The following is a 27,127-nucleotide window of genomic DNA, read 5'->3' as shown; positions in this document are numbered from 1 at the left end:
GAGAAAGCAATCCATGAATAACTAAGGTGTCGCAACAAAGAATTGATGCTTCTCATCTCTCTCCCTTCTTGTCTGTCCCTATCTGTCCCTCTTTCTGACTCTCTCTGTCTCTGCTTACACACACACACACACACACACACACACACAAAACACAACTTTAATAGTAATTTTTTTTTTTGTATTTTTCTGAGGCTGGAAACGGGGAGAGACAGTCAGACAGACTCCCGCATGCGCCCGACCGGGATCCACCCGGCACGCCCACCAGGGGCGATGCTCTGCCCACCAGGGGGCGATGCTCTGCCCCTCCGGGGCGTGGCTCTGCCGCGACCAGAGCCACTCTAGCGCCTGGGGCAGAGGCCAAGGAGCCATCCCCAGCGCCCGGGCCATCCTTGCTCCAATGGAGCCTTGGCTGCGGGAGAGGAAGAGAGAGACAGAGAGGAAGGAGGAGGTGGGGGTGGAGAAGCAAATGGGCACTTCTCCTATGTGCCCTGGCTGGGAATCGAACCCGGGTCCCCCGCACGCCAGGCCGACGCTCTACCGCTGAGCCAACAGGCCAGGGTTTAATAGTAATTTTTAATATTAATACCTAAGAGTAAGAGTAGTAGTGCACGAAAGCAAACATGGCCGTAGAATAATCTGGACTAGTAACATATATAAATTAAGCATGGAGTTAAATTCTTCTGATAGTTAAATGAGGAAGAAGCAGGAAGGAAGGAGAAAGTAATTAGGAGAAGTGTCTGCAGTGAATTTGCACAGGTATATTAGGGTCTTGTTGCCTAAGTAACTGACTGACAACTCCAGGAATCAAATCAGAACACCCTAGTTGAGGTGGGTACATAGCATGTTCTCTAGTCCTCCAGTCTACAAAACCTGGAGTTGACATTTATGGCTGGTTGTTGAACTAGCAAACTTTCCAGGTCTTTTCAGCACCCTGCCCTGCAGTTGGGGGAATTAGAACGAGATGTGAGATGATAATGGAGTGGAGCACTTGGACCAGGTTGAACAGGGCCTTAAATTTCTTTCTTTCTTGTCTATACTATTACCAGTACTAATATTCTCATCATAAGAGTGAAACCTACATCAAAGTTTTACTGAAGAAAACTGAAATGTCCCTTCACCACAACTTTACATCCATTCTCTACCTTCGCACTAAGGAACCGCTATCCATAACTCGAGGTATCTTTTCTTTCTCTCTTCCAGTTCCTGACTGGCCATCAAGTCTCAAATTAGAAAGGAAATCCCAAAGCACAAATTTTATGGTGGTCCTCTGGGTCTCCCAGGACCCTGTGTTTTAATGCCAGAGCACCTTGCACATGGGCTGTGACTGGGCAGTTGTCATCTGTTGGTATCACGGACTGCATGTCCCAAGGGCCAAAGCTGGGCTTTACTACATTTTGTTGCACTGGTGCTTGGCACAGCCTGGCAAGGAGGCTTGTTTACTGGGAGCGACTGGGTGGAGGAGTGGCAGTCTGCCTGGATAAATTAAATCTGCCTTTCTCAGGCCAGTTCATACTTAAGGGACATTTAAGAGGCCCAGCCTCTAAGTTGTGGTCCAGTCAGGTCATACAAACTCTGGCAGCCGGAACTGAAGCCTCCTCAAATGAAGAGAAATGCATAAGAAATGCACTCGAGCAAAGGGGCCTGGTGGCCAGGGAAAGGCTCTGGCCTTGCAGGGAAGATGCAGTGAGGCCATGAGACTTTGTGTTACCTCTCCCAGCCTCATTTTCCAACTCTCCCAGAAGAGGAAACGCATAATAATGGGATTTATAATATCTGAAGAAACTTTACAAAATGAATCACCAGCAGATCTGCCTCGCCGCCACCCCTTACATGCTCCCAGTCCCTAGCTGCACAACCTGTTGCTACGGTCACTTTGTCCAGTCCGTTTCGCCTCTAGACCCGGCCGGAGCTGTGCAGTCCTAGATATGATGAGCGCTGGTGGCAAGCAGCGGGCTGCCGGCCTGCAGGCCTCGGACTGCGCCGCCGTCCTGATGCCGCCCTCCTGTGGCCGCAGGGAGGCGACCTCCGGCCGTTCCGCGGGCCTCCTCCCTTGGCCGGTGACATCACCTCAGTCTCGTCCCGGCTCCTCCCGCCCGCACCGCAGTGACAGACGAGCAGGGCCTGGTGGCAGAGAGGAAGTGCGGGCCGCCGCGCCGAGCCCGTCCCGCCGAGGTCCGCTGCTGGGCGCTCGGTGACCGTGAGCGGCCGCCGGGCGCAGCGCCGGGCACGCGCCAGGCAGAGTCGAGCGCCGCGCGGACGCTCCAGCGGAGACGCGGGGAAAATGGCTGATGACTTTGGCTTCTTCTCATCGTCGGAGAGCGGGGTCCCCGACGCGGCCGAGGAGGACCCGGCTGCTGCCTTCCTGGCCCAGCAGGAGAGCGAGATCGCGGGCATCGAAAATGATGAGGGCTTCGGGGCACCTGCCGGCGGCCAGGCGGCCCTCGCGCAGCCGGGACCCGCGAGCGAGGGTGAGTCAGCGCGTGGCCAGGGAACTGGGGGCCTGGGGCTTGCACCCAGGGACGTGGCCAGTGCAGACTGGGCCTCCAGGCGCTGCGGTGAGGTGCAAAGAGTTGCCCACCTCCGGCGCAGGCCTGCAGTGGAGTGAGCGCGCGCTTGGGTGTGTGTGTTTGTGTGTGTGATCTGGGGAAGTGGGGAGGAATCTTCTTGGAGATCCTCACCTGAGACCCCGCCTGAGGGTGTGGATTTGGTACTACTGGGACAAGAATTCGTCATGACATTTCATTCCCAGGCCAGCTCCAACACTCCTGGCTCGGGAATACAACCCAGCCCAGCCCTGGGATTGTGACCTGAACTCAGGGTACCCCTACTTAGGGTACCCCTTGCTGTCTTGGGCTCCCAGTTGAAGGTGTGAGTAGTATAGCAGACCTCTCTGCCCCTCAGCCTTAGCTCCCTCCTACAGTTGGGAAAGCAGGGGACACTGGGTGCTCCAAGAACTCATAGACTTTCCCTTGGGACCACCTGCCATCCTGCAGGCACTGAGCTACGCATTTACATTTAATTATTTTGTACACATTTCAGAGATGGCAAAATCGAGGCTCAAAAAGTACAGTACTAAAACACCTAGCAGGTGGCAGAGCAAGGACTTAAACCTGTTTCTGTCAGACTCTAAGACCTCTCTACCTGATCACACTGTCTTCCACATGCTTGCCTCTGAGTTAGACACCAGGGCCTCAGAGCTTCTGTTAGGTGTAGTCTTGTTCTCTGGCATTTTCAAAGGTGGCCCAAGGCTGTTGTGGTTAGCTTCAGATTCAGGGTTTGGGGGCCCAGTCCTTGTAACAGCATATGTATCAATGTTCCTGCTGTGGTTCTGGCTTGAAAGGATAATTTCTTAAAATGTTTAGTAAAAAACTAGGCATCACCTTCATGAGTGCATCCAAAACAGCCCTTGCTTTCTGTTAATGATGTCATTTTGGCTTATGGGCCTATTGAAATAAGTGGTAGCTTCCATAGTTTTCAGAAATGTTTACAAGTAAGGCTCCTTATAGTTATGTTTGTATTCATTCAACATTTACTGAGCACCTACTTTGTGCCAGGCCCACAGGGGATACAGACATGCCTGAGACAGTTCCTGTGGCTTGAGGGGCTTGAAGCATCCCTGTAGCCTCTTCCTGTGAGAAATGTAACAACCTTTTGTAACATATAAGAAACTGCAGGCCCAGAGAGCTTGAATATCTTGCCCAAAGTCACACAACTGTGAGTGACAGATCTGGGACTTAATCCAATCTCAGGCCTCCCCAGTCTGGGCTCCATGCTCTTTCCTTTTTAATTTTTTAAATGTATTTTTATTTTTTGAGAGAGGCAAGGAGAGAGAGAGTCAGGAACATCGAGCTACTCCTGTATGTTTCCTGACCGGGAAATGGAACCCGCAATCTCTGTGCTCCAGTCAACCAAGCCAGTCAGGGCTTAATTTTTATTGATTTTTAGAGACAGAGAGAGAGGGGAGGAGGATGGTTAGGGACAGACAGACAGGAAGGGAGAGAGATGAGAAGCATCAATTCTTTGGTGCAGCATCTTAGTTATTTGTTGATTGCTTTCTCATTTGTGCCTTGATGGGGGACTACAGCAGAGCAAGTGACCTCATGCTCAAGCCAGAGACCTTGGGCTTCAAGCCAGCAGCCCTGTGCTCAAGCTGGTGAGTCTGCCCTCAAGCCGGTGACCTCGAGGTTTGAAACCTGGGTTCTCTGCATCCCAGTCTGATGCTCTATCCACTACTCTGCCACCAGGGGCGTCATCTAAAAGATGACGCTCAGAGATGCTGTGCTGACTGGCGGCAGTGTCCGCCCAGCTCCCAGCAGGCCAAGGCACATGTTCCCCATCCATCTTGGCTTCTGGCATTCAGCGCTAGTCAGGGGGCACTACTTGCTCAGTACCATCTAGGCCTAGGAGGGCAGATCAATTCCATCCCTGCCTGGCTACCGACTGAGCCCCTATCCCACAATACCTGCTGGATCCCCAAGCCCCACTCAGGAGGGCGGCTGAGCATTTGTAGCTTTGGTGGGTGTGAGTTCAGGAGACTCTGAGAGGACTGTGTCTCTGCTTCTCTTCCTGCCACCTCAGGCAGGTGGCCAATCCGTGCCCCACTCTGTCAGAGAGGCAACCTCCTAACCAGGCTGTCAGCTCCTAGAACCATACTGTCTTGGCGGAGGCTGTAATGTGCTCAACACCCAGAGGCCTCTGGCTTCCCTTGGCCTGAGTTTTACCTGCTTCTCCCTCAGGGGGTTCCGATTTAGGCCTTCCTTAGGCCAAGCCAGACTTGGGAAAGTGACCGTCTCAAGGAGGGGCCTGAACGTGGACAGGCATTTCCTGGGAATTCCCTGAGATGGGTGAGGGACTCTGCTGAGCTGCTGCTTCAGAAAACTTCTGTGGCTGGTTGGGTAAAAGAGTCACTCCTCTCCTCACCCTTATGTCTATCACCCCAGTCAGCACCTCTGAGTGTCATTGGATGACACCCCTGTGCTGAGTGCCCTAACATTGGGTCTCCAGTGCCCTTGGGGCTGGATATGTGACCAGCCTGAGCAATGGATACTTTGTTTCCATTCATGACCTTGGGTGGGGCCCAAAAGGGTTACTTTTTCACACCCAGATTGCTGAGCACCCAGTCCAGCCTTGCCCCTGACTTGCCTAGTCAGCTCCTGGCGAGCCTGTTTCCTCTGCTTGGCTTCAGTAAGCTCCCAGAAATGTTCTGGACCCTGTCTGCTCTCGTTCCAAAAGGGGTCAGGGATCTGAGAGAAACAATACCCACAAGTTATGCCTGGGACTTGTGTCTGCTGTGCTTCTGTTATGCTGGCCTCTGACTATGGACATGTGATTATAAATGTGCAATAGACAAGTCAGAAAGCACTGTGGGAACAGATACTAGTAATTCTGTGTGTGGGTGTGTGTGGGTTTTCAAAGAGGCTGAAACTTCATCTCCAGAAAAACGCTCATGGGACTGAGAGACTGGGGCCTAGAGACTTTCTGAAGGCCAGGTTGGGCCAAGGGCTGTGGATGAGAGGACTGGTCAGGGTGGAGTAGCGTGGTGCAACTTCTGCTCCAGAGAGGCCAAGTGCACAGACTAGCATTGTCCTGAATGGATCCTGGAAATGCCAGGCCCTGGAGGAGGACATGCTCTGGGAAAGATGCTGCCACTCAGGCAGGAGAAGCCCTATCTGAGTGAGTAGGGATGACAGCTGACAATAGTTGGTCAGAATTCATCACTGGGCCCTGGCCGGTTGGCTCAGCGGTAGAGCGTCGGCCTGGCGTGCGGGGAACCCGGGTTCGATTCCCGGCCAGGGCACATAGGAGAAGCGCCCATTTGCTTCTCCAGCCCCCCCCTCCTTCCTCTCTGTCTCTCTCTTCCCCTCCCGCAGCCAAGGCTCCATTGGAGCAAAGATGGCCCTGGGCGCTGGGGATGGCTCCTTGGCCTCTGCCCCAGGCGCTAGAGTGGCTCTGGTCGAGGCAAAGCGATGCCCCGGAGGGGCAGAGCATTGCCCCCTGGTGGACAGAGCCTCGCCCCTGGTGGGCGTGCCGGGTGGATCCCGGTCGGGCGCATGCGGGAATCTGTCTGACTGTCTCTCCCCGTTTCCAGCTTCAGAAAAAATACAAAAAAAAAAAAAAAAATTCATCACTGTTTGACTCTGGAAACAGAGTTGATTATAATTTCTATCAGCTGGGGATTATTTCCATGGACTAAGTGTACCTCCCTTCAGTCCCCAGGCTGAAAGTTGCATTGCTGCTGCTCACAGCTCTGTCTGACTGGTAAAGGAATACTTGTCTATCTGTGGTCATCTCATGTGGCCTCCTGTGGCACTTTGCTAGGAGGCACTGCAGTTGTTTTTTTTTAATCTCTTATTTTTTATTTTTATTTTTTTACAGAGACAGAGAGAGAGTCAGTGAGAGGGATAGATAAGGACAGACAGACAGGAATGGACAGAGATGAGAAACATCAATCATCAGTTTTTTGTTGCAACACCTTAGTTGTTCATTGATGGCTTTCTCATATGTGCCTCAACCGGGGGCCTTCAGCAGACCGAGTAACCCCTTGCTCGAGCCAGAGACCTTGGGTTCAAGCTGGTGAGCCTTTACTCGAACCAGATGAGCCTGCACTCAAGCTGGCGACCCCAGGGTCTCGAACCTGGGTCCTCTGCATCTTAGTCTGAGGCTCTATTCACTGTGCCACCGCCTGGTCAGGCCTATAATCTTTTATTTATTTATTTATTTATTTATTTATTTATTTATTTATTTATTTTTTTCCCTTAAGCTGGAAACGGGGAGAGACAGTCAGACTCCCGCATGCGCCCGACCGGGATCCACCCGGCACGCCCACCAGGGGCCACGCTCTGCCCACCAGGGGGTGATGCTCTGCCTCGACCAGAGCCACTCTAGCGCCTGGGGCAGAGGCCAAGGAGCCATCCCCAGCGCCCGGGCCATCTTTGCTCCAGTGGAGCCTTGGCTGCGGGAGGGGAAGAGAGAGACAGAGAGGAAGGAGGGGGTGGGGGTGGAGAAGCAAATGGGCGCTTCTCCTATGTGCCCTGGCCGGGAATCGAACCCAGGTCCCCCGCACGCCAGGCCGACGCTCTACCGCTGAGCCAACCGGCCAGGGCCCAGGCCTATAATCTTTTAAAAAAAGATTTTCTTTACTGATTTTAGAGAGAGGAGGGAATGAGAGAGAAAGAGAGAGAGAGAGAGAGAGAAGGGGGGAGAAGCAGGAAGCATCAGCTCATAGTAGTTGCTTGTCGTATGTGCCTTGACCAGGAAAACCCAGGGTTTTGAATTTGTGACCTCAGCATCCACATCACTGCTTTATCCACTGCGCCACCACAGGTCAGGCTTTACTGTAGTTTCTGAGAGGCCCCAGACAGACCTTGCAGATAACACTGGGTCCCCAAAGAGGAATTCAATTTCCATTTAGGCAACACTTTTTAAAAATTATTCATTTTATAGAGGGAGGGAGGGAGGGAAGAAGAGAGAGATAGAGAGAGAAAGAGAGAGAAGGGGGAGGAGCAGGAAGCATCAACTCCCACATGTGGCTTGACCAGGCAAGCCAGGGATTTTGAACTGGCGACCTCAGCATTCCAAGTCAATGCATTATCCACTGCACCAACACAGGTCAGGCTTATTTAGCCAACACTTACTGTTCACCCATTCTGTGCAAGAGCCTTAGCCTTTTGGATCTGAGTAGGATACAGAGCCTGATAAAGGAGTGCATGACCCCTGGGAGGTCACAGGTAAGGTCACAGAGGGTGTGGGATGCTGCATAGTATTCTGGGATACCCCAAAGGTGAGACCTTCCATCAGTGCCTAGGGAAGCAGGAGCAGTAGTGTAGGGCTTCCCAGAGGAGGTGACTCATGAACTGGGTCTTGGAGAATGACTGGATCTAAGAACATTCTTTAGAGAGGAAAGTAGGAAGAAAGGCATGGGGTACAGAATGGTGTATTTGAGGAGGGAAGAAACCAGAATAGGGTTTACAAGAGGGACGTTGTGCAGTGAGGCAGGAAAAATGGACAGACCAAATTGTAAAGATCGTCATGTGCTATGGTCCAAGGTTTGATGTACTCATTTGATAGATATTTATTGAGTCCCTGACATGTGCCAGTCACTATATACTAGGCCCTGGCAGTGGACAAAACAAAGTCCCTGCCCTTATGAAGGATCCATTTAAGTGGGGAAAACAGATCATAAGCACATACACAAATAAACGTATCAGGCTATAGTAGGTGCTATAGAGAAAATACTGCCAGGGAGGCAGGGTGCCCAAGGGGTGAATGTTAAAGGTGGTCAGGGAAGGCCAGTAATAGGGCAGCCAGGGGCTGAAGGGAGTGAGGGAACAGCCCACATGGAGGTGGGAAGGGAGGTCTTTCAGGCAGAAGGAACAGTGCCTGCTGAGTCCCAGAGGCAGAAACAGGCCCTGTAGGCCACTGTGGTCCATGGGAAGTGGATTTCTTTTTGGTTTGCTTTTACTATATTTTAAATCAGAGTAGTAACACAGGGAAGTGTATGCTTTATGGACATACTACATAGACAAGAGCTGGGGCTGGAGGAGAGCAGGGGGCAGAGAACCGAGGGCAACCTTGAGCCCTGGTGTTGGTTTGAAAGAGGGTTGGGAGAGGTAAAGCTGGAGTCAGGTAGGCCTGTGAGTGAACAAAAGCCAGTCATTCATTCTTTTTTTCTTTAATGCAATTATTCATTTGTTTATTCAACAAGTAGTTTCTGACTCTTACTACATCATAGGTACCATGCAGGGCTCTGGGAAAGACCATGGTGAGAAGAAAGGACATGGGTGGGCCCCTCCAGGTGTTTGCTACTAGCAAGGTGAGAGCTGAGGCTGGGCCAGGTGACGGGTAAAGAGCAGAGGGCAACTGCGAGGGTCATTATTGCAGCAGAAGCCATAGGAATGTGTGACTAATCAGATGTCAGGGAAAGGGCAAAATGAAATTCTTCTGGGCAGAAGAGAAGGAGGAAAAATGGGGGTGGGTGCTGCCTGGTGGGTGCTGCAGTTCCTGCTCTCCCAGGTGGAGCAGCTGCTCAAGGCACAGCTGGTACAGGCTGTGTCCTGCCTGCAAGTCCCTCTGCCTCAGCCCTTGCAGACCCGCCCTGAGCCTGCAGCACTTCTCTGCCTTCTCACCAGGCACAGGCTCTATAGACAATCGGGCTGTTTCCTGCTGCAGCGGAGGGTAAATAAGTTTTGGGTAGGAGAGGAGCTATTGCTGACTGGATGACATTGGGCAATCACAAAACCTCTCTGAGTCTCAGTTTGAGAATTTATAAAATGGCTTGATAACAACTTCATCACAAGGCTATGGTGAAAATCACATGTGATAAAGGCTATGAGAAGGTGTGGTGAACAGTCAGTGGATTGAGCCCAAGCATCCATTATGTCTGTGTTGGGGGTAGTCAATGCACACATAGGCATACACAGAGTTTTGGCTTGGGGTACTAGTGTAGGACATCGCATACTTGCTATACGCTGAGCAATGAGTAATGCTGTCATTTTGTTCTCTTTCTAGCTGATTCTGAGGACATGGGGACCACAATCAATGGAGATGTGTTTCAGGTAAGCAAGATTCTGCCTTAGCAATGGTAGGGACAGACAGCCTGGATCTCAGGAACTTCTGGCCCCATCATCAATAGGATTACGGCTTCCAGTCTTCTGTTCACTCCAGCCTGATGTTTTGGGATGAGAACATAAAGGATTTGACTTTCTTTTGTCAGGTAGGAGAAAGAGGATGAGATATAAAGGCCACTGGAAGCCCTGGCCCAGTAGCTCAGCTGGTTACAGTGTTGTCCAGACCCACCAAGGCTGTGGGCTTGATCCCTGGTCAGGGCACATACAAGAGCCAACCATGAATGCATAAATAAGTGGAAGAAAAAACCCTTGCTTTATTCCCCTCTTTTTCTCTCTCTAAAAATTAAAAAAAAAAAAAGGCCACACATGACAGAGATTGATGGGGTGCAGACTTCAGTGTGTCAGTGTGCTGTCCTACTTCTGAGGGAGGGACAAAGTGGCCTAGAGTTGCATGGACTGTAGGAAACACAGGGCCCTGCACATGTTGGCCCTCCCAGGCTGAACTGAGTGGCCATCTTTCTGTGTCTGCCTAACACCCTTCCCCTCGTAGATACATAAATTGGTTTAAAAGTACTTAGACTGATGAATAAGTATGAGGTACACCTGAAACACATATTGTATGTCAACTATATATTTTTTCTTTTTTAAAAAATTTAATTAATTAATTAATTGATTAATTTTTATTTTATATTTTTAAAAATTTTTCTGAAGCTGGAAACGGGGAGAGACAGTCAGACAGATTCCCGCATGCGCCCGACCGGGATCCACCCGGCACGCCCACCAGAGGGCGACGCTCTGCCCACCAGGGGGAGATGTTCTGCCCCTCCGGGGCGTCGCTCTGTTGCGACCAGAGCCACTCTAGCGCCTGGGGCAGAGGCCAAGGAGCCATCCCCAGCGCCCGGGCTATCCTTGCTCCAATGGAGCCTTGCTGCGGGAGGGGAAGAGAGAGAGAGGAAGGAGAGGGGGAGGGGTGGAGAAGCAGATGGGAGCCTCTCCTGTGTGCCCTGGCCGGGAATTGAACCCGGGACCCCTGCACGCCAGGCCGAGGCTCTACCACTGAGCCAACCAGCCAGGGCCTATTTATTTATTTTTTACAGAGACAGAGAGTGAGTCAGAGAGAGGGATAGACAGGGACAGACAGACAGGAATGGAGAGAGATGAGAAGCATCAATCATTAGTTTTTCATTGCGCGTTGCAACACCTTAGTTGTTCATTGATTACTTTCTCATACGTGCCTTGACCGCGGACCTTCAGCACTGAGTAACCCCTTGCTGGAGCCAGCGACCTTGGGTTCAAGCTGGTGGGCTTTTGCTCAAACCAGATGAGCCTGCACTCAAGCTGGCGACCTCGGAGTCTCGAACCTGGGTCTTCTGCATCCCAGTCCGATGCTCTATCCACTGCACCACTGCCTGGTCAGGCTCAACTATAATTTTTAAAAAGTATTTGGACTTAGAGAACTTGGCCCACAGATGGCATCCCCAGGACCCCACAAATGCAACAGTTCTAACCACCCCCCTCCACTCGTTACCTCCCCCTCATTCACCCCAGATGCCTGGGTGGGGTGAAGCCGTCAGGGGATGAGCCTTAGTTCCCACTGGATTGGGTTAAAGACCCTTGCCCCCCTTGGCTGCAGCCCTTGGATATGCCGAGCCCTTCCCTGTCCCCTGTAGCCAGCCCTGTTGCCTTGTCGAGGAGCTGGCCTCCCAAATCCTCGGGGAGAATAAACAATACTTTCTTATGTAAGAGGGATGGGCTGGTACCTTACACAGGGAAACTGGCCAAGTCCTATTTCTGGAAAATCACTCCACTATCTGCAAGCTAGAGAAGTCAGTCTCTAGGGCTTTAGTCTCCATGCCTCTTTGGGCCTGAGAACCACGAATAATCAGCATTGCCCCCTGTTCAGTTTGGTAGGTCATTGAGACCCTGACTTCCCCTGCTCTGGGCACACTCAATAGACTTCACTTGAGTCAAAGGTCTGTGTCCTGAAGTAGATCTGGAGTAGAGATGCACTGGGCCCCACTCTGAGGAGGATAACTTTTCCCTTGTATAGGTTAGCATCTGAGCCTTCTCTCTCTGTGCCCTCTGGCCTTGCTTTGTGTTTGGTGGATCTGAGGAACCCTGGGCCTCCTGCCCAATCTCAGTGGGAATTCTCATTCTCACTAGTCCGGGTAATAACTCCAGGTATGTTTCTTTGTAAATTGTTTTACAACCATGCCATCCTAGAAGCCTTACAGGCAAGGAGGGACACAGATGAGGGTCATTCCTCAGGAGCCAGGCCCATCCAGACCTCCTGCCCCTGACCACAGCCTTGTGTCTGGGCTGTGCAGGTGGGCACAGGAGGAAGGCTCCCTGCAGACTTTCTTTAGAATTGAACATAGAGCAGGGTCTGGCTTGTGCTAGAGGAAAAGCTTTGCATGCCCAACACTTTCATGGGTCGAGACAGACCTTTCTTGCCAGTTTTGCTGCTGTTGTTTTTGTGGCAGCCTGTGGGCCATTGGGGGGTGTCCAGCTACAAACCTGAGCCCCAAGGCCTAAGGATAAGCCTGCCCACACCTACTCTGGTTTCATCTGGCACTGCCGGGGGCAGGGTGGAAGGCCCCTGCAGCACTCCCTCCCTCATGTACAAATTCTTTCTTCCCCACCCCTCCCATCAGCCCACTTTGAGCTACTTAGAGGAATCAACAGCTCAGCTTAGTTTTGCTTTAGCTGGTCAATCCCAAAGATCTTCCTGGCTGTCGCTGGAGTCACAGTATGGCTTGGCCAGTATGGCCCACAGAGAAGCTCACGTGGGGTCCAGCATAGGGTCCCACCAGAGAGAGTGCCATGGAGCCAAACTGTTGGAACCTCCTACTTTTTGGTCCTGGCAATTCCTGAGCCCTTTCCTCTTCAGCTTGGGAGGGGCTCAGACATTCCTCAGCCACTGGTGGGTCCTCTGGAGTGCTGGCCCTCCTGGCAGCTGCCACCCTTTCCTCACTGGGACATTCCCATGATTAAAGAGGAACCTTGCTGTGCCCCTACCCCCTCACAGGCAGAGGCAGGGCCAGGAAAACAAATTTATAGCACCCAAAGAAGAGGAGCTAGCACACAGCTTCTCAGGACTCTGCTGGCAACAGCACTGTGCCCTTCCTGGTTGTGGCGCAGCGTGGCTCAGCACGTACAGGGTGCCGTGTAGCAACAGTGAGCCACACGGTCTGCCCACCCTCTCATGTGCACATCCTCTACACTGTAGAGTCTACAGGTTGCATGGTTGCACGGCATTTGGTACACATGGCCCCCACTTGGCATCCTGAATGGGATATAGGCCTTCCCATTTGACCGGTGATGAAGCACGAGAAACCCAGGAAAGGGACTCTCAAAGGTCCCACATCCAGTGAGTGGCAGGGAGGGACTTAAAGCCCAGTCCCTCTGAGGCTGTGTCCCAAGCTGTTCCTGCGCCTCTACATCACTGCCAGCAGCCATGTGCTCCATCATCAGTCACCTCATGGCCCCTGAGTGCCCTGCACGGTTCTGGCACAGTGGATGCAGAGACAAATCCAGTGTGTGTTTATCCTCAAAGAGCTGGCCGTGACAGTGCACAGCCCTGGGAAGCAGTGCTGCTCGTGTAGGACAGCCAGGGCTCGGAGACTGGGTAGTGTGAAGGGTTGAGTCTGGTTCTCACCGTGTGTCAGGCACCATCCGAGAGCCTTCCCTGATTTCACTTATCTCATCCTCCCAGCACCCCTATGGTGTAGCTTCTCTCATTGTCCCCATTTCACAGATGAGGAGGAGGATGCATGAGGGGTTAAAGCCCGCTTCGGTGTTGCAGCTGGGAAAAGCTGGGACTTGAACCAGGCTCAGGCAGCAGGTGCTGCAAAGTCAGGGAGTGCTACAGGGAAGGGGTGCTGAAAGTGGTGTCGAGGCTGCCTAGGGGGTGTGGGTTGTCTTGGCTAAGGGGACAGCATGTCCCAAAGCACAGAAGGTAAGCCACTCGGTCCAGGGCTTGCTCAGCCTGGGACCACTGCAGAGAGAGGAATGCTGGGAAGCCTGAGGAGGCCAGAGGTGCGGGGCGGGGGTCCCCTCAGTGCGAGGTGTGGAGCAGGCCCAGCTGCCAGGTAGAGCATGTTAGTGGGCTGCACTGCCTGTGGGAGGTGGTGGAGGAGGCAGGCCCAGCTTGGCCAGGGCCTGAGGCCTCGGGCACAGTCACCTCAGGGCACAATGTGCTTGGAACACTCTGAGCAGTGACCCTAGATGTGCAGCTGCCCCAGGAGCCGAGGGAAGTACCCATGGATCCAAATGCTCCTTAAGGTTGCTCCCCGACCAAGACTGGGCGGGCTGCGGGAAGGAGTCTGGGTGGAGTCAAGCAGCCTGAGCTTCATTTCTGGCTTTTCCCAGTCAGCTGACTGGACTAGTCATTGCTCTGAACCAGATCTCTCCTTAGTAAAATGGGGATTAGAGGCCCTGCCCTGCTGCCCCCACAGGTCTGTGGAGAAAAGTACTCTGCAGCCCTGGCCGGATAGCTAAGTTGGTTAGAGAGCTGTCTCTTTTTTTATTTTTCCGAAGTAGGAAATGGGGAGGCAGTCAGACAGACTCCCACATGCGCCCGACCGGGATCCACCTGGCACGCCCACCAGGGGGTGATGCTCTGCCCATCCGGGGCATCGCTCTGTCGCGACCAGAGCCATTCTAGCGCCTGAGGCAGAGGCCATAGAGCCATCCTCAGTGCCCGGGCCAACTCTGCTCCAATGGAACCTTGGCTGCGGGAGGGGAAGAGAGAGACAGAGAGGAAGGGGAGGGTGGAGAAGCAAATGGGCGCTTCTCCTGTGTGCCCTGGCCGGGAATGGAACCCGGGATTCCTGCATGCCAGGCCAACGCTCTACCACTGAGCCAACCGGCCAGGGACGAGAGCTGTCTTGACATACCAAGGTTGCGGGTTCAATCCCTGGTCAGGGCACATAAGAGAATCAACCAACGGCCCTAGCCAGATAGCTCTGTTTGTTAGAGTATCATCCCAGTATGGTTGCTGGTTTGGTTTCTGATCAGGGCATATGCAGAAACAGACTGATGTTTCCATTTCTCTCTCATACTCTTCTCTCTCTAAAATCAATCAATAAAAAAAAAGATAACTTTAAAGAATCAACCAATGAATACATAAATAAATAAATGGATCATCAAATCAATGTTTTTCTTTCTCCCTTCCTCTCCCTCTCAAATCAATAATTTTTTTTTTAAAAATTAAGTGAGATGTGGGAGGCAGAGAGACAGACTCCCACATGTGCCCCAGCTGGGATCCACCTGGCAAGCTCCTATCCAGAGTTGCTCTATTGCTTGGCATCCAAACTATATTAATGCCTAAGGCAAGGCCATGGAGCCTACCCCAGTGCCTGGGGCCAATACATTCGAATCAATCCAGCCATGACTGAGGGAGTGAGAGAGAGAGAGAAAGAGAGAGAGAAGGGAGAGAGGGAGGGATGGAGAAGCAGATGGTTGCTTTTCCTGTGTGCCCTGACTGGGAATAAAAAATCAAACCCGGTACATCCACACACTGGTATGATACTCTACCACTGAATCAACCTGCCAGGACTTCAAATCAACTAATTAAAAAAAAAAAAAAGCCTGATCTGTGGTGGTGTAGTCGTGGATAAAGTGCTGAGGTTGCCAGTTCAAAACCCCAGGTTTGCCCAGTCAAGGCACATAAGAGAAGCAACTACTCCGAGTTGATGTTTCCCAGTCCTCCACTACCTACCTCCCCCAAAAAAGTAGGTGCACAAATCATATGAAACAAAAGTGACTTTGGTCTCTATTGACAATGCTCACACCCAGTTTGAATTCTGGTTTTGCCACTTTCTGGCTGGGTGACCTTGGGACTTTGTGCTAGCCCTTCCCTACCTGCAAAGCAAAGGTAATAAAACCCACCATGTATAGTGGTAAAGATAAAAGAGAAACTGGCAAGTTCTCTGCCAGTTTTAAAGCTCTATAATGGGGAGTCTTCATTTTAGGGTGGCTTTTTTTTAAAGATGATGGGCCCTAAAGGACAAGTAGGGAGAGACTCCTGCTCAGAGGACCCTTCTAACCCACCTTTGCCACCACATTTTCTCCACACCTTGTGGCATCTCTGTACTTAGAGTTTCCCAAAGGCACCTGCCCCCCATGGCCCTTATGCTGCCCTTGGCCTAAAATGCCCTTCCTCCATTTCTTCCTGTCCTAGTCTGCCCTCAGGCCAGAATGGTCATGCCCTTCCTTGTTCCCTCCCCCACCTGACCTGTATCACAGCATGTATCCCAGCCATGGTCCTCCCCTTACCAAGCTGCCAGCTGATGGGCTGTCTTGTTCATCCCTATTGCAGGCCTGGATGTTAATTCATTCAATGAATGTTCTTGAGCTCCTCCAACAGGCAGGTCCTTCCTGGTCTGGATACTATACACAGACGGACAGTCTGTCCACAAGGAGCTCACTTTCTTGGAGGGAGGAGGCAGATAGGGAACACTAAACCTGTCATTTCAGATTGGGATCGGTACCATGAAGAAGATAAAATATAGGCAGCCCCAGAGTTATGAATGAGATAGGTTCTGTAGGGTTATTTTTCTTGTGTGTGTGTGTGTGTGTGTGACAGAGACAGAGAGAGGGACAGATAGGGACAGACCGGAAGGGAGAGAGATGAGAAGTATTAAGTCTTCGTTGTGGCACTTCAGTTTCTCATTGATTGCTTTTCACATGTGCCTTGACTGGGGGGCTATAGCAGACTGAGTGACCCCTTGCTCAAGCCAGCGACCTTGGGCTCAAGCTGGTGAGCTGTGCTCAAACCAGATGAGCCCACGCTCAAGCTGGTGACCTCGGGATTTCAAACCTGGGTCCTCTGCATCCCAGTCTGACACTATTCACTGCACCACCACCTGGTGAGGCTGTACATTTTGTTTGTTTTTTGTTTTACAGAGACAGAGAGAGTCAGAGTGAGGAATAGATAGGGACAGACAGACAGGAACGGAGAGAGATGAGAAGCATCAATCATCAGTTTTTTGTTGTGACACCTTAGTTGTTCATTGATTGCTTTCTCATATGTGCCTTGACTGCGGGCCTTCAGCAGACTGAGTAAACTCGAGCCAGCAACCTTGGGTCCAAGCTGGTGAGCTTTGCTCAAACCAGATGAGCCCGTGCTCAAACTGGCGACCTCGGGGTCTCGAACCTGGGTCCTCCACATCCCAGTTTGACGTTCTATCCACTGCGCCACCGCCTGGTCAGGCTGTACATTTTTCTTAAGTTGAATTTGTTACTCTATTAAGTGCAACTTAGACAGATGTTTGTCTTAACATAGTATTTCTTTTTAGCTCTCTGAGCATATAAATACTTAAATATTTTCGCATACAACCCTTAACAATCTTGGATGATGCAGAAGATGATGGACTTGTTGGAGAGGTTGGGACTGGTGTTAGTCAGGATCTCATTCTGGTGCTGGAGTCAGTTTTTTTTTTTTTTTTTAAGATCTTATTTATTGATTTTACAGAGAGAGTAAAGAGAGGGTTGAGGGAGCGAGAAATATCAACTCACTGCTGCTTCACTTGTTCGATGATTGCTTGTCACATGTGCCTTGACCAAGCAAACCCAGAGTTTCGAACCAGCAACCTCAGCGTTCCAGGTTGATGCTTTCTCCACTGCACCACCACAGGCCAAACTGGAGTCAGTTCTCTTTGCCTGCATCAAGGGAGGTTAGTACAGGGCTTTTCTTTCTCTCATCATCGATGGCCCTGCAGCACCTCAGGCATTTGGTAACTGTACAGTAAACTTTGGTGAGTCTCTCTGTATCAGGATCTTGCTCCTCTAACTTTGCCATTCTTGCTACAATGAAACAAAAAGCATCAGCTAACTTTTTGTAGAAAAATTTTTTGGTTCTGGAGTTTCTAGGTCCCTGTTTTCTTCCCTAAATGTTATCATCTGCTGCTCTAGTTCCATAAGGTCTTCATGGGTTAGTTCTTTGCCATGGTTGTCGCATAACTCTATGACAGGGATCCCCAAACTGCGGCCTGCGGGCCGCATGCGGCCCCCTGAGGCCATTTATCCGGCCCCCGCCGCACTTCCGGAAGGGGCACCTCTTTCATTAGTGGTCAGTGAGAGGAGCATAGTTCCCATTGAAATACTGGTCAGTTTGTTGACTTAAATTTACTTGTTCTTTATTTTAAATATTGTATTTGTTCTCGTTTTGTTTTTTTACTTTAAAATAAGATATGTGCAGTGTGCATAGGGATCTGTTCATAGTTTTTTTTTATAGTCTGGCCCTCCAACGGTCTGAAGGACAGTGAACTGGCCCCCTGTGTAAAAAGTTTGGGGACCCCTGCTCTATGATGTCATTTTCACTGATGTCCAACTGTAGTTAATTACCAATAGCACTTACGGTGCTCTGTTTGTAAGTACGAGTTGTACATAAGTCGGATTTTTGTAAGTTGGGGCCTTACTATATAGCACATGGACTAACACATTCACAAAAGAAACTGCAGTTGTCTGCAGATGGGACTTGTATTACACTGAGCAAGGATCCTGGCAGCTTGGACGCAGGGCAAAATTGTCCTGTGAAGTGGACAAGGTGGGACTCACCCAACAGCAGTGAACCACTTGTGTTCTCTAGATTCGGGCTCAGGAAAGGGCCCTCGGATGCCAGGAGGGTCTCTAAACTCAAGTGCAGTGTTGTGCAGGAAAAAGGACTAAGGACTCTGCCCAAAGTGCCCCATCCAAGGGTGGGCCTGGCCCTAGGTGCCAGGCTATACCACCCACCCTGGGCCTATACCACCCCACTCTCTCCCCAGACAGCCAGACTTGTGTGAGCTCCTTCACCCTGGCTGCCTGCACCCCTTGGGCAAATGCTTACAAAGCGCCTCCTCTGAACTGGGCATATGCTGGCTCTGGGACCTTCATCCATGCAGCCACTGCTTACTGAGCACTGAATGTGTGCCCAGGACAGTGGTGAGAACACTGGACAGAGGGCATGCCAGATACTGTTGCATGGGGAGAAGACACTGAACAGCAGTGGTAATCATGACAGTTTTGGTGAGTGGTTGAAGGAGGAGCACAGGGACATCTGAAAGGAGGGAATAGGAGTTTAGAGGCTACAAACAAGGTCCTTCCCTGGCTGTTGGGAGCTCAGGGCCCAGTGGGCGACACACACAGTAGAAAATGAAGGTTGTGGCAGAGCACAGAGGGGAAGGAGTGCAAAATCTGCTTGGGGCTGGGGACTGTCTCAGAGCTTGTGACTTTGGAGCTGGAAACTCATGGGATCGAGTGAGATTTCATTAGCTGGAGAGTAGAGGGGAGACAATTTCAGGGCGAAAGCAAAGGTGGCCACAGGAATGGGTGGGATGTGTCAGCAAGCGTAGGGCTTGCTGAGTGCCAGAGTGGTGGGAGCAGGGCTGGATTGTTAGAGTCCAGGCTGGACCGACGGGAGTCACATCCACTAGGCTGAGCTCTCAATCCCAGTGCTTGGAGTGCCCACCTCGGACAGCAGCATGGAGAAGGGGCTGAGCCTAGCCTAGCAGTCAGAGACCTGGACTTTGGCCCTGGCTCTGCCACGACATCTTGCCATCTCTTCTGGCCTCAGTGTCCTCCCCTATGAAATGGGAATGAATAATAATAATGTTCGCCACCATTCACTTCTAAATGTGTTGCAAATATTGTTGCACCAAATTTTTACAACAGCCCTTAGAGGTAGTTTTATTATTGTTCCCAGTTCAGATGAGAAAACTGGGCCTAGCAACATTAAGCATCTAGTAAGCAGCAGAGGTAAAGTTTGAACCCAGACACTCTGGATGCAGAGGCCAAGTTCTTTTTTTTTTTTCTTAAAGATTTTATTTATTACCTGACCTGTGGTGGTACAATGGATAAAGCACTGAGCTGGAATGCTGAGGTCGCTGGTTTGAAACCCCAGGCTTGCCTAGTCAGGGTGTATATGAGAAGCAATTGCTTACTGCTCCTTCTCCTGGCTTTCTTGTTCTCCTCTCTCTAAAATCAATAAATTAAATAAAAAAAGATTTTATTTATTAATTTCAGGGAGAGGAGAGAGAGAGAGTTTGGGAGGTGGGAAGTAAAGTAGTTGCTTCTCACATGTGCCTTGACCAAGCAGTTCCGGGGCCTTGAACCAGCGAGCTCAGCATTCCAGGCCGATGCTCCATTCACTGTGCCACCACAGGTCAGGTACTGCTAAAGAGTCCGAGTTTTACACCACATCCTAACCATGGGCATCCTGCCTAGCACAGGGCTGCTTGTTCACTCAGCAAATGTTTATGGAGTATCTACTGTGTACCAGGCACTGTGCTGGGCACTGAGGACACAGCAGAGAACAGGACAGACAAGGTGCCTGTCATCACAAAAGTGACATTCTAATGAAAGAGACAGATAATAGACAAGTAAACATGAAAACATAAAGTGGGGTCATTTCCCTCTGTGTACGTGTTATTTGGTAAATAAGACTGTAATAGAGATTGACATCAATGATAGGGACTCAAGGGACTCACTTTGTACCAAGAAGGGTTAGAAGTTCTTGACATTTTTTAAACTCATCTCATTCTTTTAAAAAAATTTTCTGGCCCTGGCTGGTGGTTCAGTGGATAGAGTGTCAGCCCTGAGTATGGACATCCCGGATTTGACACCTGGTCAAGGCACATAGGAGAAGCAACCAACTCTCCCCTCCTTCTCTTCTCTCTCTCTTCCCCTCCCACTGACAGTGGCTTGATTGGTTCAAATGTGGCCCAGGGCACTGGGGATAGCTCATTGGAGTGCATCAGCCTCAGGTGCTCAAAATAGGTTGGTATTTGAGCATTGGTCCCAGATGGGTTTCCAGGTAGATCCTGGTTGGGGTGCATGTGGGAGTCTGCCTCACTATTTCCCCTCCTCTCACCTAAAAAAATTCTATTTATTGATTTTAGAGACAGAGAGGAAGGGAGAGAGAGAAGTGAGAAAAGGTGATTTGGTTATTCCATTTACTTATGCATTCATTAACTGCTTTTAAAAAATTTTTATTTATTGATTTTTTTAGAGAGGAGAGAGAGAGAGGTGGAGGGAGGAGCGGGAAACATCAACTCATAGTAGTTGCTTCTCATATGTGCCTTGACCAGGCAAGCCCTGGGTTTCGAACTGATGACCTCAGCATTCCAGGTTGGCGCTTTATCCACTGTGCCACCACTGGTCAGGCTTGTTGATTGATTCTTGTTTGTGCCCTGACTGGAGATTGAACCTGCAACATTGGGGTAAAGGAATAATGCTCTAACCAATGGAGCTACCTGGCTAGGGCCAACTAATTTCTTATATCAACCCTAAGCAGTGGGTACTCTTCTTTTTTTTTTAATTTAAAAATTTTTAAAAATTATATTTAATGGGGTGACATTGATTAACAAGAGTACATTGGTTTCAGGTGAACATCTCCACAGCATTTGAACTGTTGATTGTGTGTGTTCTCACCACCTAAAGTCAAATCATTTTCCGTCACTATAAATTTGTCCCTTTTTACTTTCCTCCTCCGAGCAACCATTTCACTTTTATCTATGTCCATGAACAGTGGGTACTCTTTTTTTTTTTTTTTTTTCTGAAGCTGGAAACAGGGAGAGACAGTCAGACAGACTCCTGCATGCGCCCGACCGGGATCCACCCGGCACACCCACCATGGGGCGACGCTCTGCCCACCAGGGGGCGATGCTCTGCCCATCCTGGGCGTCGCCATGTTGCGACCAGAGCCACTCTAGCGCCTGGGGCAGAGGCCAAGGAGCCACCCCAGCGCCCGGGCCATCTTTGCTCCAATGGAGCCTTGGCTGCGGGAGGGGAAGAGAGAGACAGAGAGGAAAGTGCAGCAGAGGGGTGGAGAAGCAAATGGGAGCTTCTCCTGTGTGCCCTGGCCGGAAATCGAACCTGGGTCCTCCGCACGCTAGGCCGACGCTCTACCGCTGAGCCAACCGGCCAGGGCGGGTACTCTTTTTTTAAAAAAATCATTTTTATTTATTTATTCATTTTAGAGAAGAGAGAGAGAGAGAGAGAGAGAGAGAGAAAGAACAGGTTGGGGGGGGGGAGGAGCAGGAAGCATCAACTCCCATATGTGCCTTGACCAGGCAAGCCCAGGGTTTCGAACCGGCAACTTCAGTGTTCCAGGTCGACGCTTGATAACAGTGAGTACTCTTATTTAGCCCATTTTATGATGAGGAAAGTGAAGCACAGAAAGCTGAGTAACTGGCCCAGGGTCACATGGGAAGGGTTGCTGGTAGAGAGCACAGCAAGTACAAAGGGGGCAGGGGGTGTGAGACGGAGATGTAGGGGTGTGAGACGGAGATGTAGGGATGTCTTGATCTGTGGGCAGCAGAGACCAGGGGCAGGTGGATGGCCTGGTTGCATGGATGTGTGTTTGCATCCTAGGAGGCTAACGGTCCAGCTGATGGCTACGCTGCCATTGCCCAGGCCGATAGGCTGACGCAGGAACCCGAGAGCATCCGCAAATGGAGAGAGGAGCAGAGGAAGCGGCTACAAGAGCTGGGTGAGCACAGGGCTCAGGTTGGTTGGCTGTTTGGGACATGGTGAGGGTGGGGAACTTTAGGGTGTATGCTCTCCTTCTACCCCCCGTTAATGTGGGAATTGTGTGAGGGTAGGTACTGGAGGCTGAGGGGAGAAGCAGTCAGGGCAGCCGGACCCCTCATGTCCCTACTGGAAAGATGCTACTCATTCTACTGCTGTGCTACAGATGCTGCCTCCAAGGTGACAGAACAGGAGTGGCGGGAGAAGGCCAAGAAGGACTTGGAGGAGTGGAACCAGCGGCAGAGTGAACAAGTTGAAAAGAACAAGATCAACAACCGGTGAGAGATGCTATGGGGACATGAAGGGTCTGTGGGGACAGGAGAAGAGCTATGGGGACATGAGGGATCTGTGGGACAGGAGAGGAGCTATGGTATTGGGGGAATATCTTCAGAGGAAGAAGCTGAAGCACCCAGGACCACTTCCTTGACTGCCTGCGGAGTTCAGAGCCCCAAACTCTGAGCAGCTGGTACATGCTCTCATCCCTCACCACTATGGACAGAAGCGAATTCTGCAGTCAGAGGGGTCCCAAGTTTGGGATGTGAGCCCAAATGTGCTGGGGCCCAGCAGCTAGGCCTGGGCCCTCTGGGGCCACGGTAGCATCACAGAGAGCACAGGCCTGGCTGGGAGTGGAACCCAGTCTGAGTACAGGATTTTGTTGCTTGCAGTGCTTCCACCCAGCGTGGCAACAGCACTAAAGGCAATGAGTGGCCTTTGCAACTAACTGCAAAGGCAGGTGCAGTGGGCCTGTGGGCTCAGGGGCTGACACATACCTGTTGGTACCCACTTTTACTGTCTCTCAGCTCTTCTTTCCTTATGATGCCTTCACTGTTGGACACACCCCCCTGGGATAGGGGTGAAGGTGGCCTCAGCAGCCCAGCCTTCGAGGCTATGCCCTTCAAGGTACCAGGCCTGCCAGGAAGGGAAAGGCCAGCTCTAGGAAGCTGCCACACTTGTGTTCAAGGAGCTGCTGCATGCCAGACTTGGGCTGGGCACTGGGAAGACAGATGAGAAGGACCCAACGTGTATCTTCTGAGCTTAGAGGAAACACGTGTCCATCTGAACTCAGCAGCAGGGCCTCTGCAGGAAGGCTGTGGAAGCAAGAGATGTGGTGTGTGTGTGTGTGTGTGTGTGTGTACCTCCATGTTTGGAGAACTGGGCTTTGGAGGATTATTAGAAGTTTATCAGAAAAAAGAGGAGGGGAACTGGAGGAGGGAAATCTAGACCAGGGGACAGAATGATAAGAAAGGACATGTGTCTTGGGCAGCAGGGAGTCGGAGTGGTGGGAGGGAGGTCACCTGTGTTGGGCAGACATGGGTGGGGGGAGCTGCTGAAGGTTTGTGAACAGGAGGAGTAATACAGTTAGGGCTGAGTTTTAGCACAGGCACTTGGGTGGGCAGGTGGAGGATGTCTGCTCTGCTCTCTGGGCTGTGGATAGTTGCTAAGCCTTCCAGAACTGTGCTTCCTAACACCTCTTGAACTGGAGGTACTAATACTGTCTCTCTTTCTCTTAACCCTCTGCCTGCCTGTCTGTATTGCCATCTCGTCTTCCTCTACCCAACCCCTTTCCCTCAAGGATCGCTGACAAAGCATTCTACCAGCAGCCAGATGCTGATATCATCGGCTACGTGTACGTGTGTCTCCGCTGCAGCTCTCTGTCTGGGGGAGCTGGAGAGGGCCAGGCCCCTGTGTGTGGTTGGCACAGTGTTTTGAGTCTCCTGCCTGTGGGGTATCAGTGTGGCTGGGGGATGGGAAGGGGTGCAGGAGCAATGACCGGAGCAGGAGGTGAATCCCCAGGGCAGTGCAGCATATCCACCACTGCAGCAAGTGCTTATTGAGTCTCTTCTGCCTGGAGACAGCTTTGCTAAATCCAGGCAGAGAAAATCAAAGAATGCACTGGCCATGCCTGGGTGGGCGGGATGAATGGCAAGTAAACCCAACTCCTTCCCCAAGAGATGCCTCTTGGGAGCGGGAATGGGGGTGAAGAGGTCTTCTGTCTAACAAAGCGAACATTGAGTGCTGGCACAGGGGTTACCAGAGGAACGCTAGGACCACACCTGCCTCCTTCTGCTGCCCCAAGTGCACTGCTCCCCCTTTGAGCTTCTACCTAAGTTTGGCCACGACACCTGCCCCGACCACCACAGGGCCCTCACATGTGTTCCTGGTTTGGGTGTCTAGTTGGTCCTGTGACGAGATCGGGCGCGTTCAGGGTGGTATGGCCGTTGGTCCTGTGACTAATGTAGGCCAGAGATTGCAGTTTCTCTCTGATGTCACCTCAATTGGTTGACAGCGACACCTAGGGGTGTGTTTGGGGTTGTGAAGCTGAAGGGGGAAATGCAGTGATCAGTATGTGAGGCCGGCCAAGTAAGGGCTGTTCCTCACGCAGGGCGCAGGGCGCAGTAGGGCGCAGGGCGCAGTAGGGCGCAGGGCGCAGTAGGGCGCAGGGCGCAGTAGGGCGCAGGGCACGCCCTTGGCAGACCTCCAGTGCTGTCTGCTAGCCCTTCTCTCACAGAGCTCAGGATAGCCGGAAGTACAGCCTTTTGTTCCTACCTTCCATTCACTCTCCATGCTGTCCATCCCTATGGGGATTTACCCAGTGCCAGTCCCTGGTCAGATAGGAATAAGACATATGGTCTGTACTCCCAAGTTGCTCATGGTGGGAATGTGTGGTAATAAGAGCTGTGTGGAAGGAGACACAAAGCTCTGGAAGCCACCTCCTGCTATGGGAGCCAGGGCAGGTTTCAGAGATGCAGGAACATCAGCTAGACCATAAAGTGGGAGGAGGAACGACTGGGTGGGGAGGGTGAGAAAAGAGGAAGGGCATCCCAGGTGGAAGCCACTGGAGCAGATGATGAGACAGCGAGATCTGGGGACCTGCTGCTGCAGGCTGTGGATGTGGGGATGGGTGGAGAAGGTCAGCGTGGGGCCAGCTGCAAATATACCTGCTGTGTCAGGCTAAGAAGCTCCGATTTGGTCCTAAAGGCAGCAGGGAACTATAGGAGGTCTCAGCCGGAGGGTGGGGATGGCAGACGGGCATCAGTGTTGCAAGGTCAGTGCTCCTGCTGCCCTCAGAAAATGGCCCAAGGAGACCTTATGGGAGTTCTGAAGAGGGACAGTGCAGACCAGTGCTTCCCAGACGTTCAGGTGCTTGGGAAACACCAGAGTATCTTGTTAAAATGAGGATTCTGATTGCGTAGGACTGAGGCGAGGCCATGATTCTGCATTAACAACAAGCTCTGTGGTGAGGCTGATGCTGTAGGACCACCCACCACACTTTGAGCTGCAAGGTTAGTGGGAGCCTCTTGACCTGGAACAACTCCTAGGAAAGCTTCATTCAGCTCTGCACAGCTGTCTATATCTGCCCAAGCTTGCACACACCTGCCATTTCCATACATTCTCAGGCCACTGAGATCACTGAGATAGAGGCTCTGATCCTCACTCTACAGGTTATATAATGGGCACATAGCACATAAGCAAAATCACTATGGAGGGGCCAGGACACCTGATCATGGCCAGATCATCCTTGGAACAGCCAGTGTGGACCAAGCAGAGAGCTCTTCACCATCTGCCAGAGCCTGGTCGTGCTTGAGATGCAGAGCTTCCAAGGGACCCTTGATGGCCAAACAAGGACATGGACCCAGCCCTCCTTACCCAAGAATCCTTTATCTTTCTCTTAATAATGCCTATGTTTAGGTTTTGCCCACTAAACTGTATTTACTATACTTTGTTTCTTCATTGTTCCTTCATTAGTGGCTTCTATACCTGTCAGCCAGAAGAAGCCACCAGTTGTCATCCTAACTTGATTCCAACCAAAAGCAAAGACTGAATTGAATGGAGCAGTCCCCACACTGTGGCTCCATAAATAAGCCATTCTGGACTAAAAAGAGCTGTGCCCTCAAACATGCTGAGGATGTGCTGGAGTCTAGCTCCATCACTGCTCCACTGATGCACATGAGAGGCTTTGAAAGTCTGTATTTGAAGATCCTCTTTAACTGAGTTCCCTAGGAGTGTTTGACCACAGCCCTTTTCTGGGAAACACAGAGTCCACAGCACACAGGCAATGCTGAACCAAGTACTTCAGTCAGTTATGTGGTTAGTCAATGTCCAGTCTCTGCCAAGTTTTTGGAAACATTGAAAATGGCGAGGTGCCATGTTAGTTCCTTTATGGGCCATTAGGTGCCAGGAGCCCCAGGGCGGGAACTCTTGGAGAGATAATGACCACAGTGCTTAGGCTGAGGCAAGGGTAGGGAAGGCAAAAGAGGGGACTTTAGCTAGAGTGGCAAGGGAAGACCTTTCTGAGGAGGTGAAGCCTGTACTCACTCAGTCCTGAATGACAAGAAGCAACAAGCCATGAGCAGCAGGTCTTGGAGAAAGCATTCCCGGAAGAGGTGACAAGTGCGGAGGCCCCTAGGCATGTCCCAACTAGGCTTCCTCTGATGCCAAGGCTGTTCCTGGGGGCCTGAGCTCAGATGGCACAAGGCTGGGGAGGAGACCTGGACAAAGAACCCCAGAGTAGGCTGGGCAAAGCAGCCTTGCTCAGTGGGGGCAGAGCATCACTGATTCAGGGGAAGGCAAACAGCTCTGAGACCTCTGTCCTGTCTCCACCTGCAGGGCATCTGAGGAGGCCTTTGTGAAGGAATCCAAGGAGGAAACCCCAGGCACGGAGTGGGAGAAGGTGGCCCAGCTGTGTGACTTCAACCCCAAGAGCAGCAAGCAGTGCAAAGATGTGTCCCGCCTGCGCTCTGTGCTCATGTCCCTGAAGCAGACACCGCTGTCCCGCTAGGTGCCTGCCACAAGCATTGTGACAGAGCATGGGCAGGGTCAGAGTAGAGGAGCGGCAGCTTTGGGCAAGGCTGGGTGGAATGCCTCCAGCAGCTGCTACACACAGCCTACTCCCTTTCTCCCCATCACTCTGGGCTGGGAAATAAATACCCCCTCACCTTCACCCCTCTTGGCCCTATGGCCCAGACCCTCACACCGTCTCAGTCTACAAAATTGTGACTGTCCTTCCTGATGTATTATTTTTCTTGTCTTAAAGGGTGTGTTGTTAA

General features: G+C 51.4%; 1 protein-coding gene across 2 annotated transcripts; it reads left to right on the top strand.

Annotated features, from left to right (window-relative positions):
* The first annotated feature begins 2,111 nt into the window (after positions 1-2,111).
* On the top strand, positions 2,112-27,127 carry CLTB (clathrin light chain B). 2 transcript variants are annotated; one of them, XM_066272270.1, is made up of 6 exons: positions 2,112-2,468; positions 9,508-9,554; positions 21,924-22,041; positions 22,246-22,357; positions 23,653-23,706; positions 26,688-27,127. In XM_066272270.1, the coding sequence occupies exons 1-6, from the start codon at positions 2,282-2,284 to the stop codon at positions 26,857-26,859; spliced, it is 690 nt and encodes a 229-aa protein (XP_066128367.1). In that variant the 5' UTR covers positions 2,112-2,281; the 3' UTR covers positions 26,860-27,127. The 2 variants fall into 2 exon arrangements, with proteins under 2 accessions (XP_066128367.1, XP_066128369.1); XM_066272272.1 differs by lacking the exon at positions 23,653-23,706 and having other exon boundaries at positions 2,119-2,468.

Source organism: Saccopteryx bilineata, chromosome 4 (assembly GCF_036850765.1).
Source record: "Saccopteryx bilineata isolate mSacBil1 chromosome 4, mSacBil1_pri_phased_curated, whole genome shotgun sequence".
Taxonomy (NCBI): domain Eukaryota; kingdom Metazoa; phylum Chordata; class Mammalia; order Chiroptera; family Emballonuridae; genus Saccopteryx; species Saccopteryx bilineata.
This window is presented reverse-complemented; position numbering and strand designations above follow the sequence as displayed.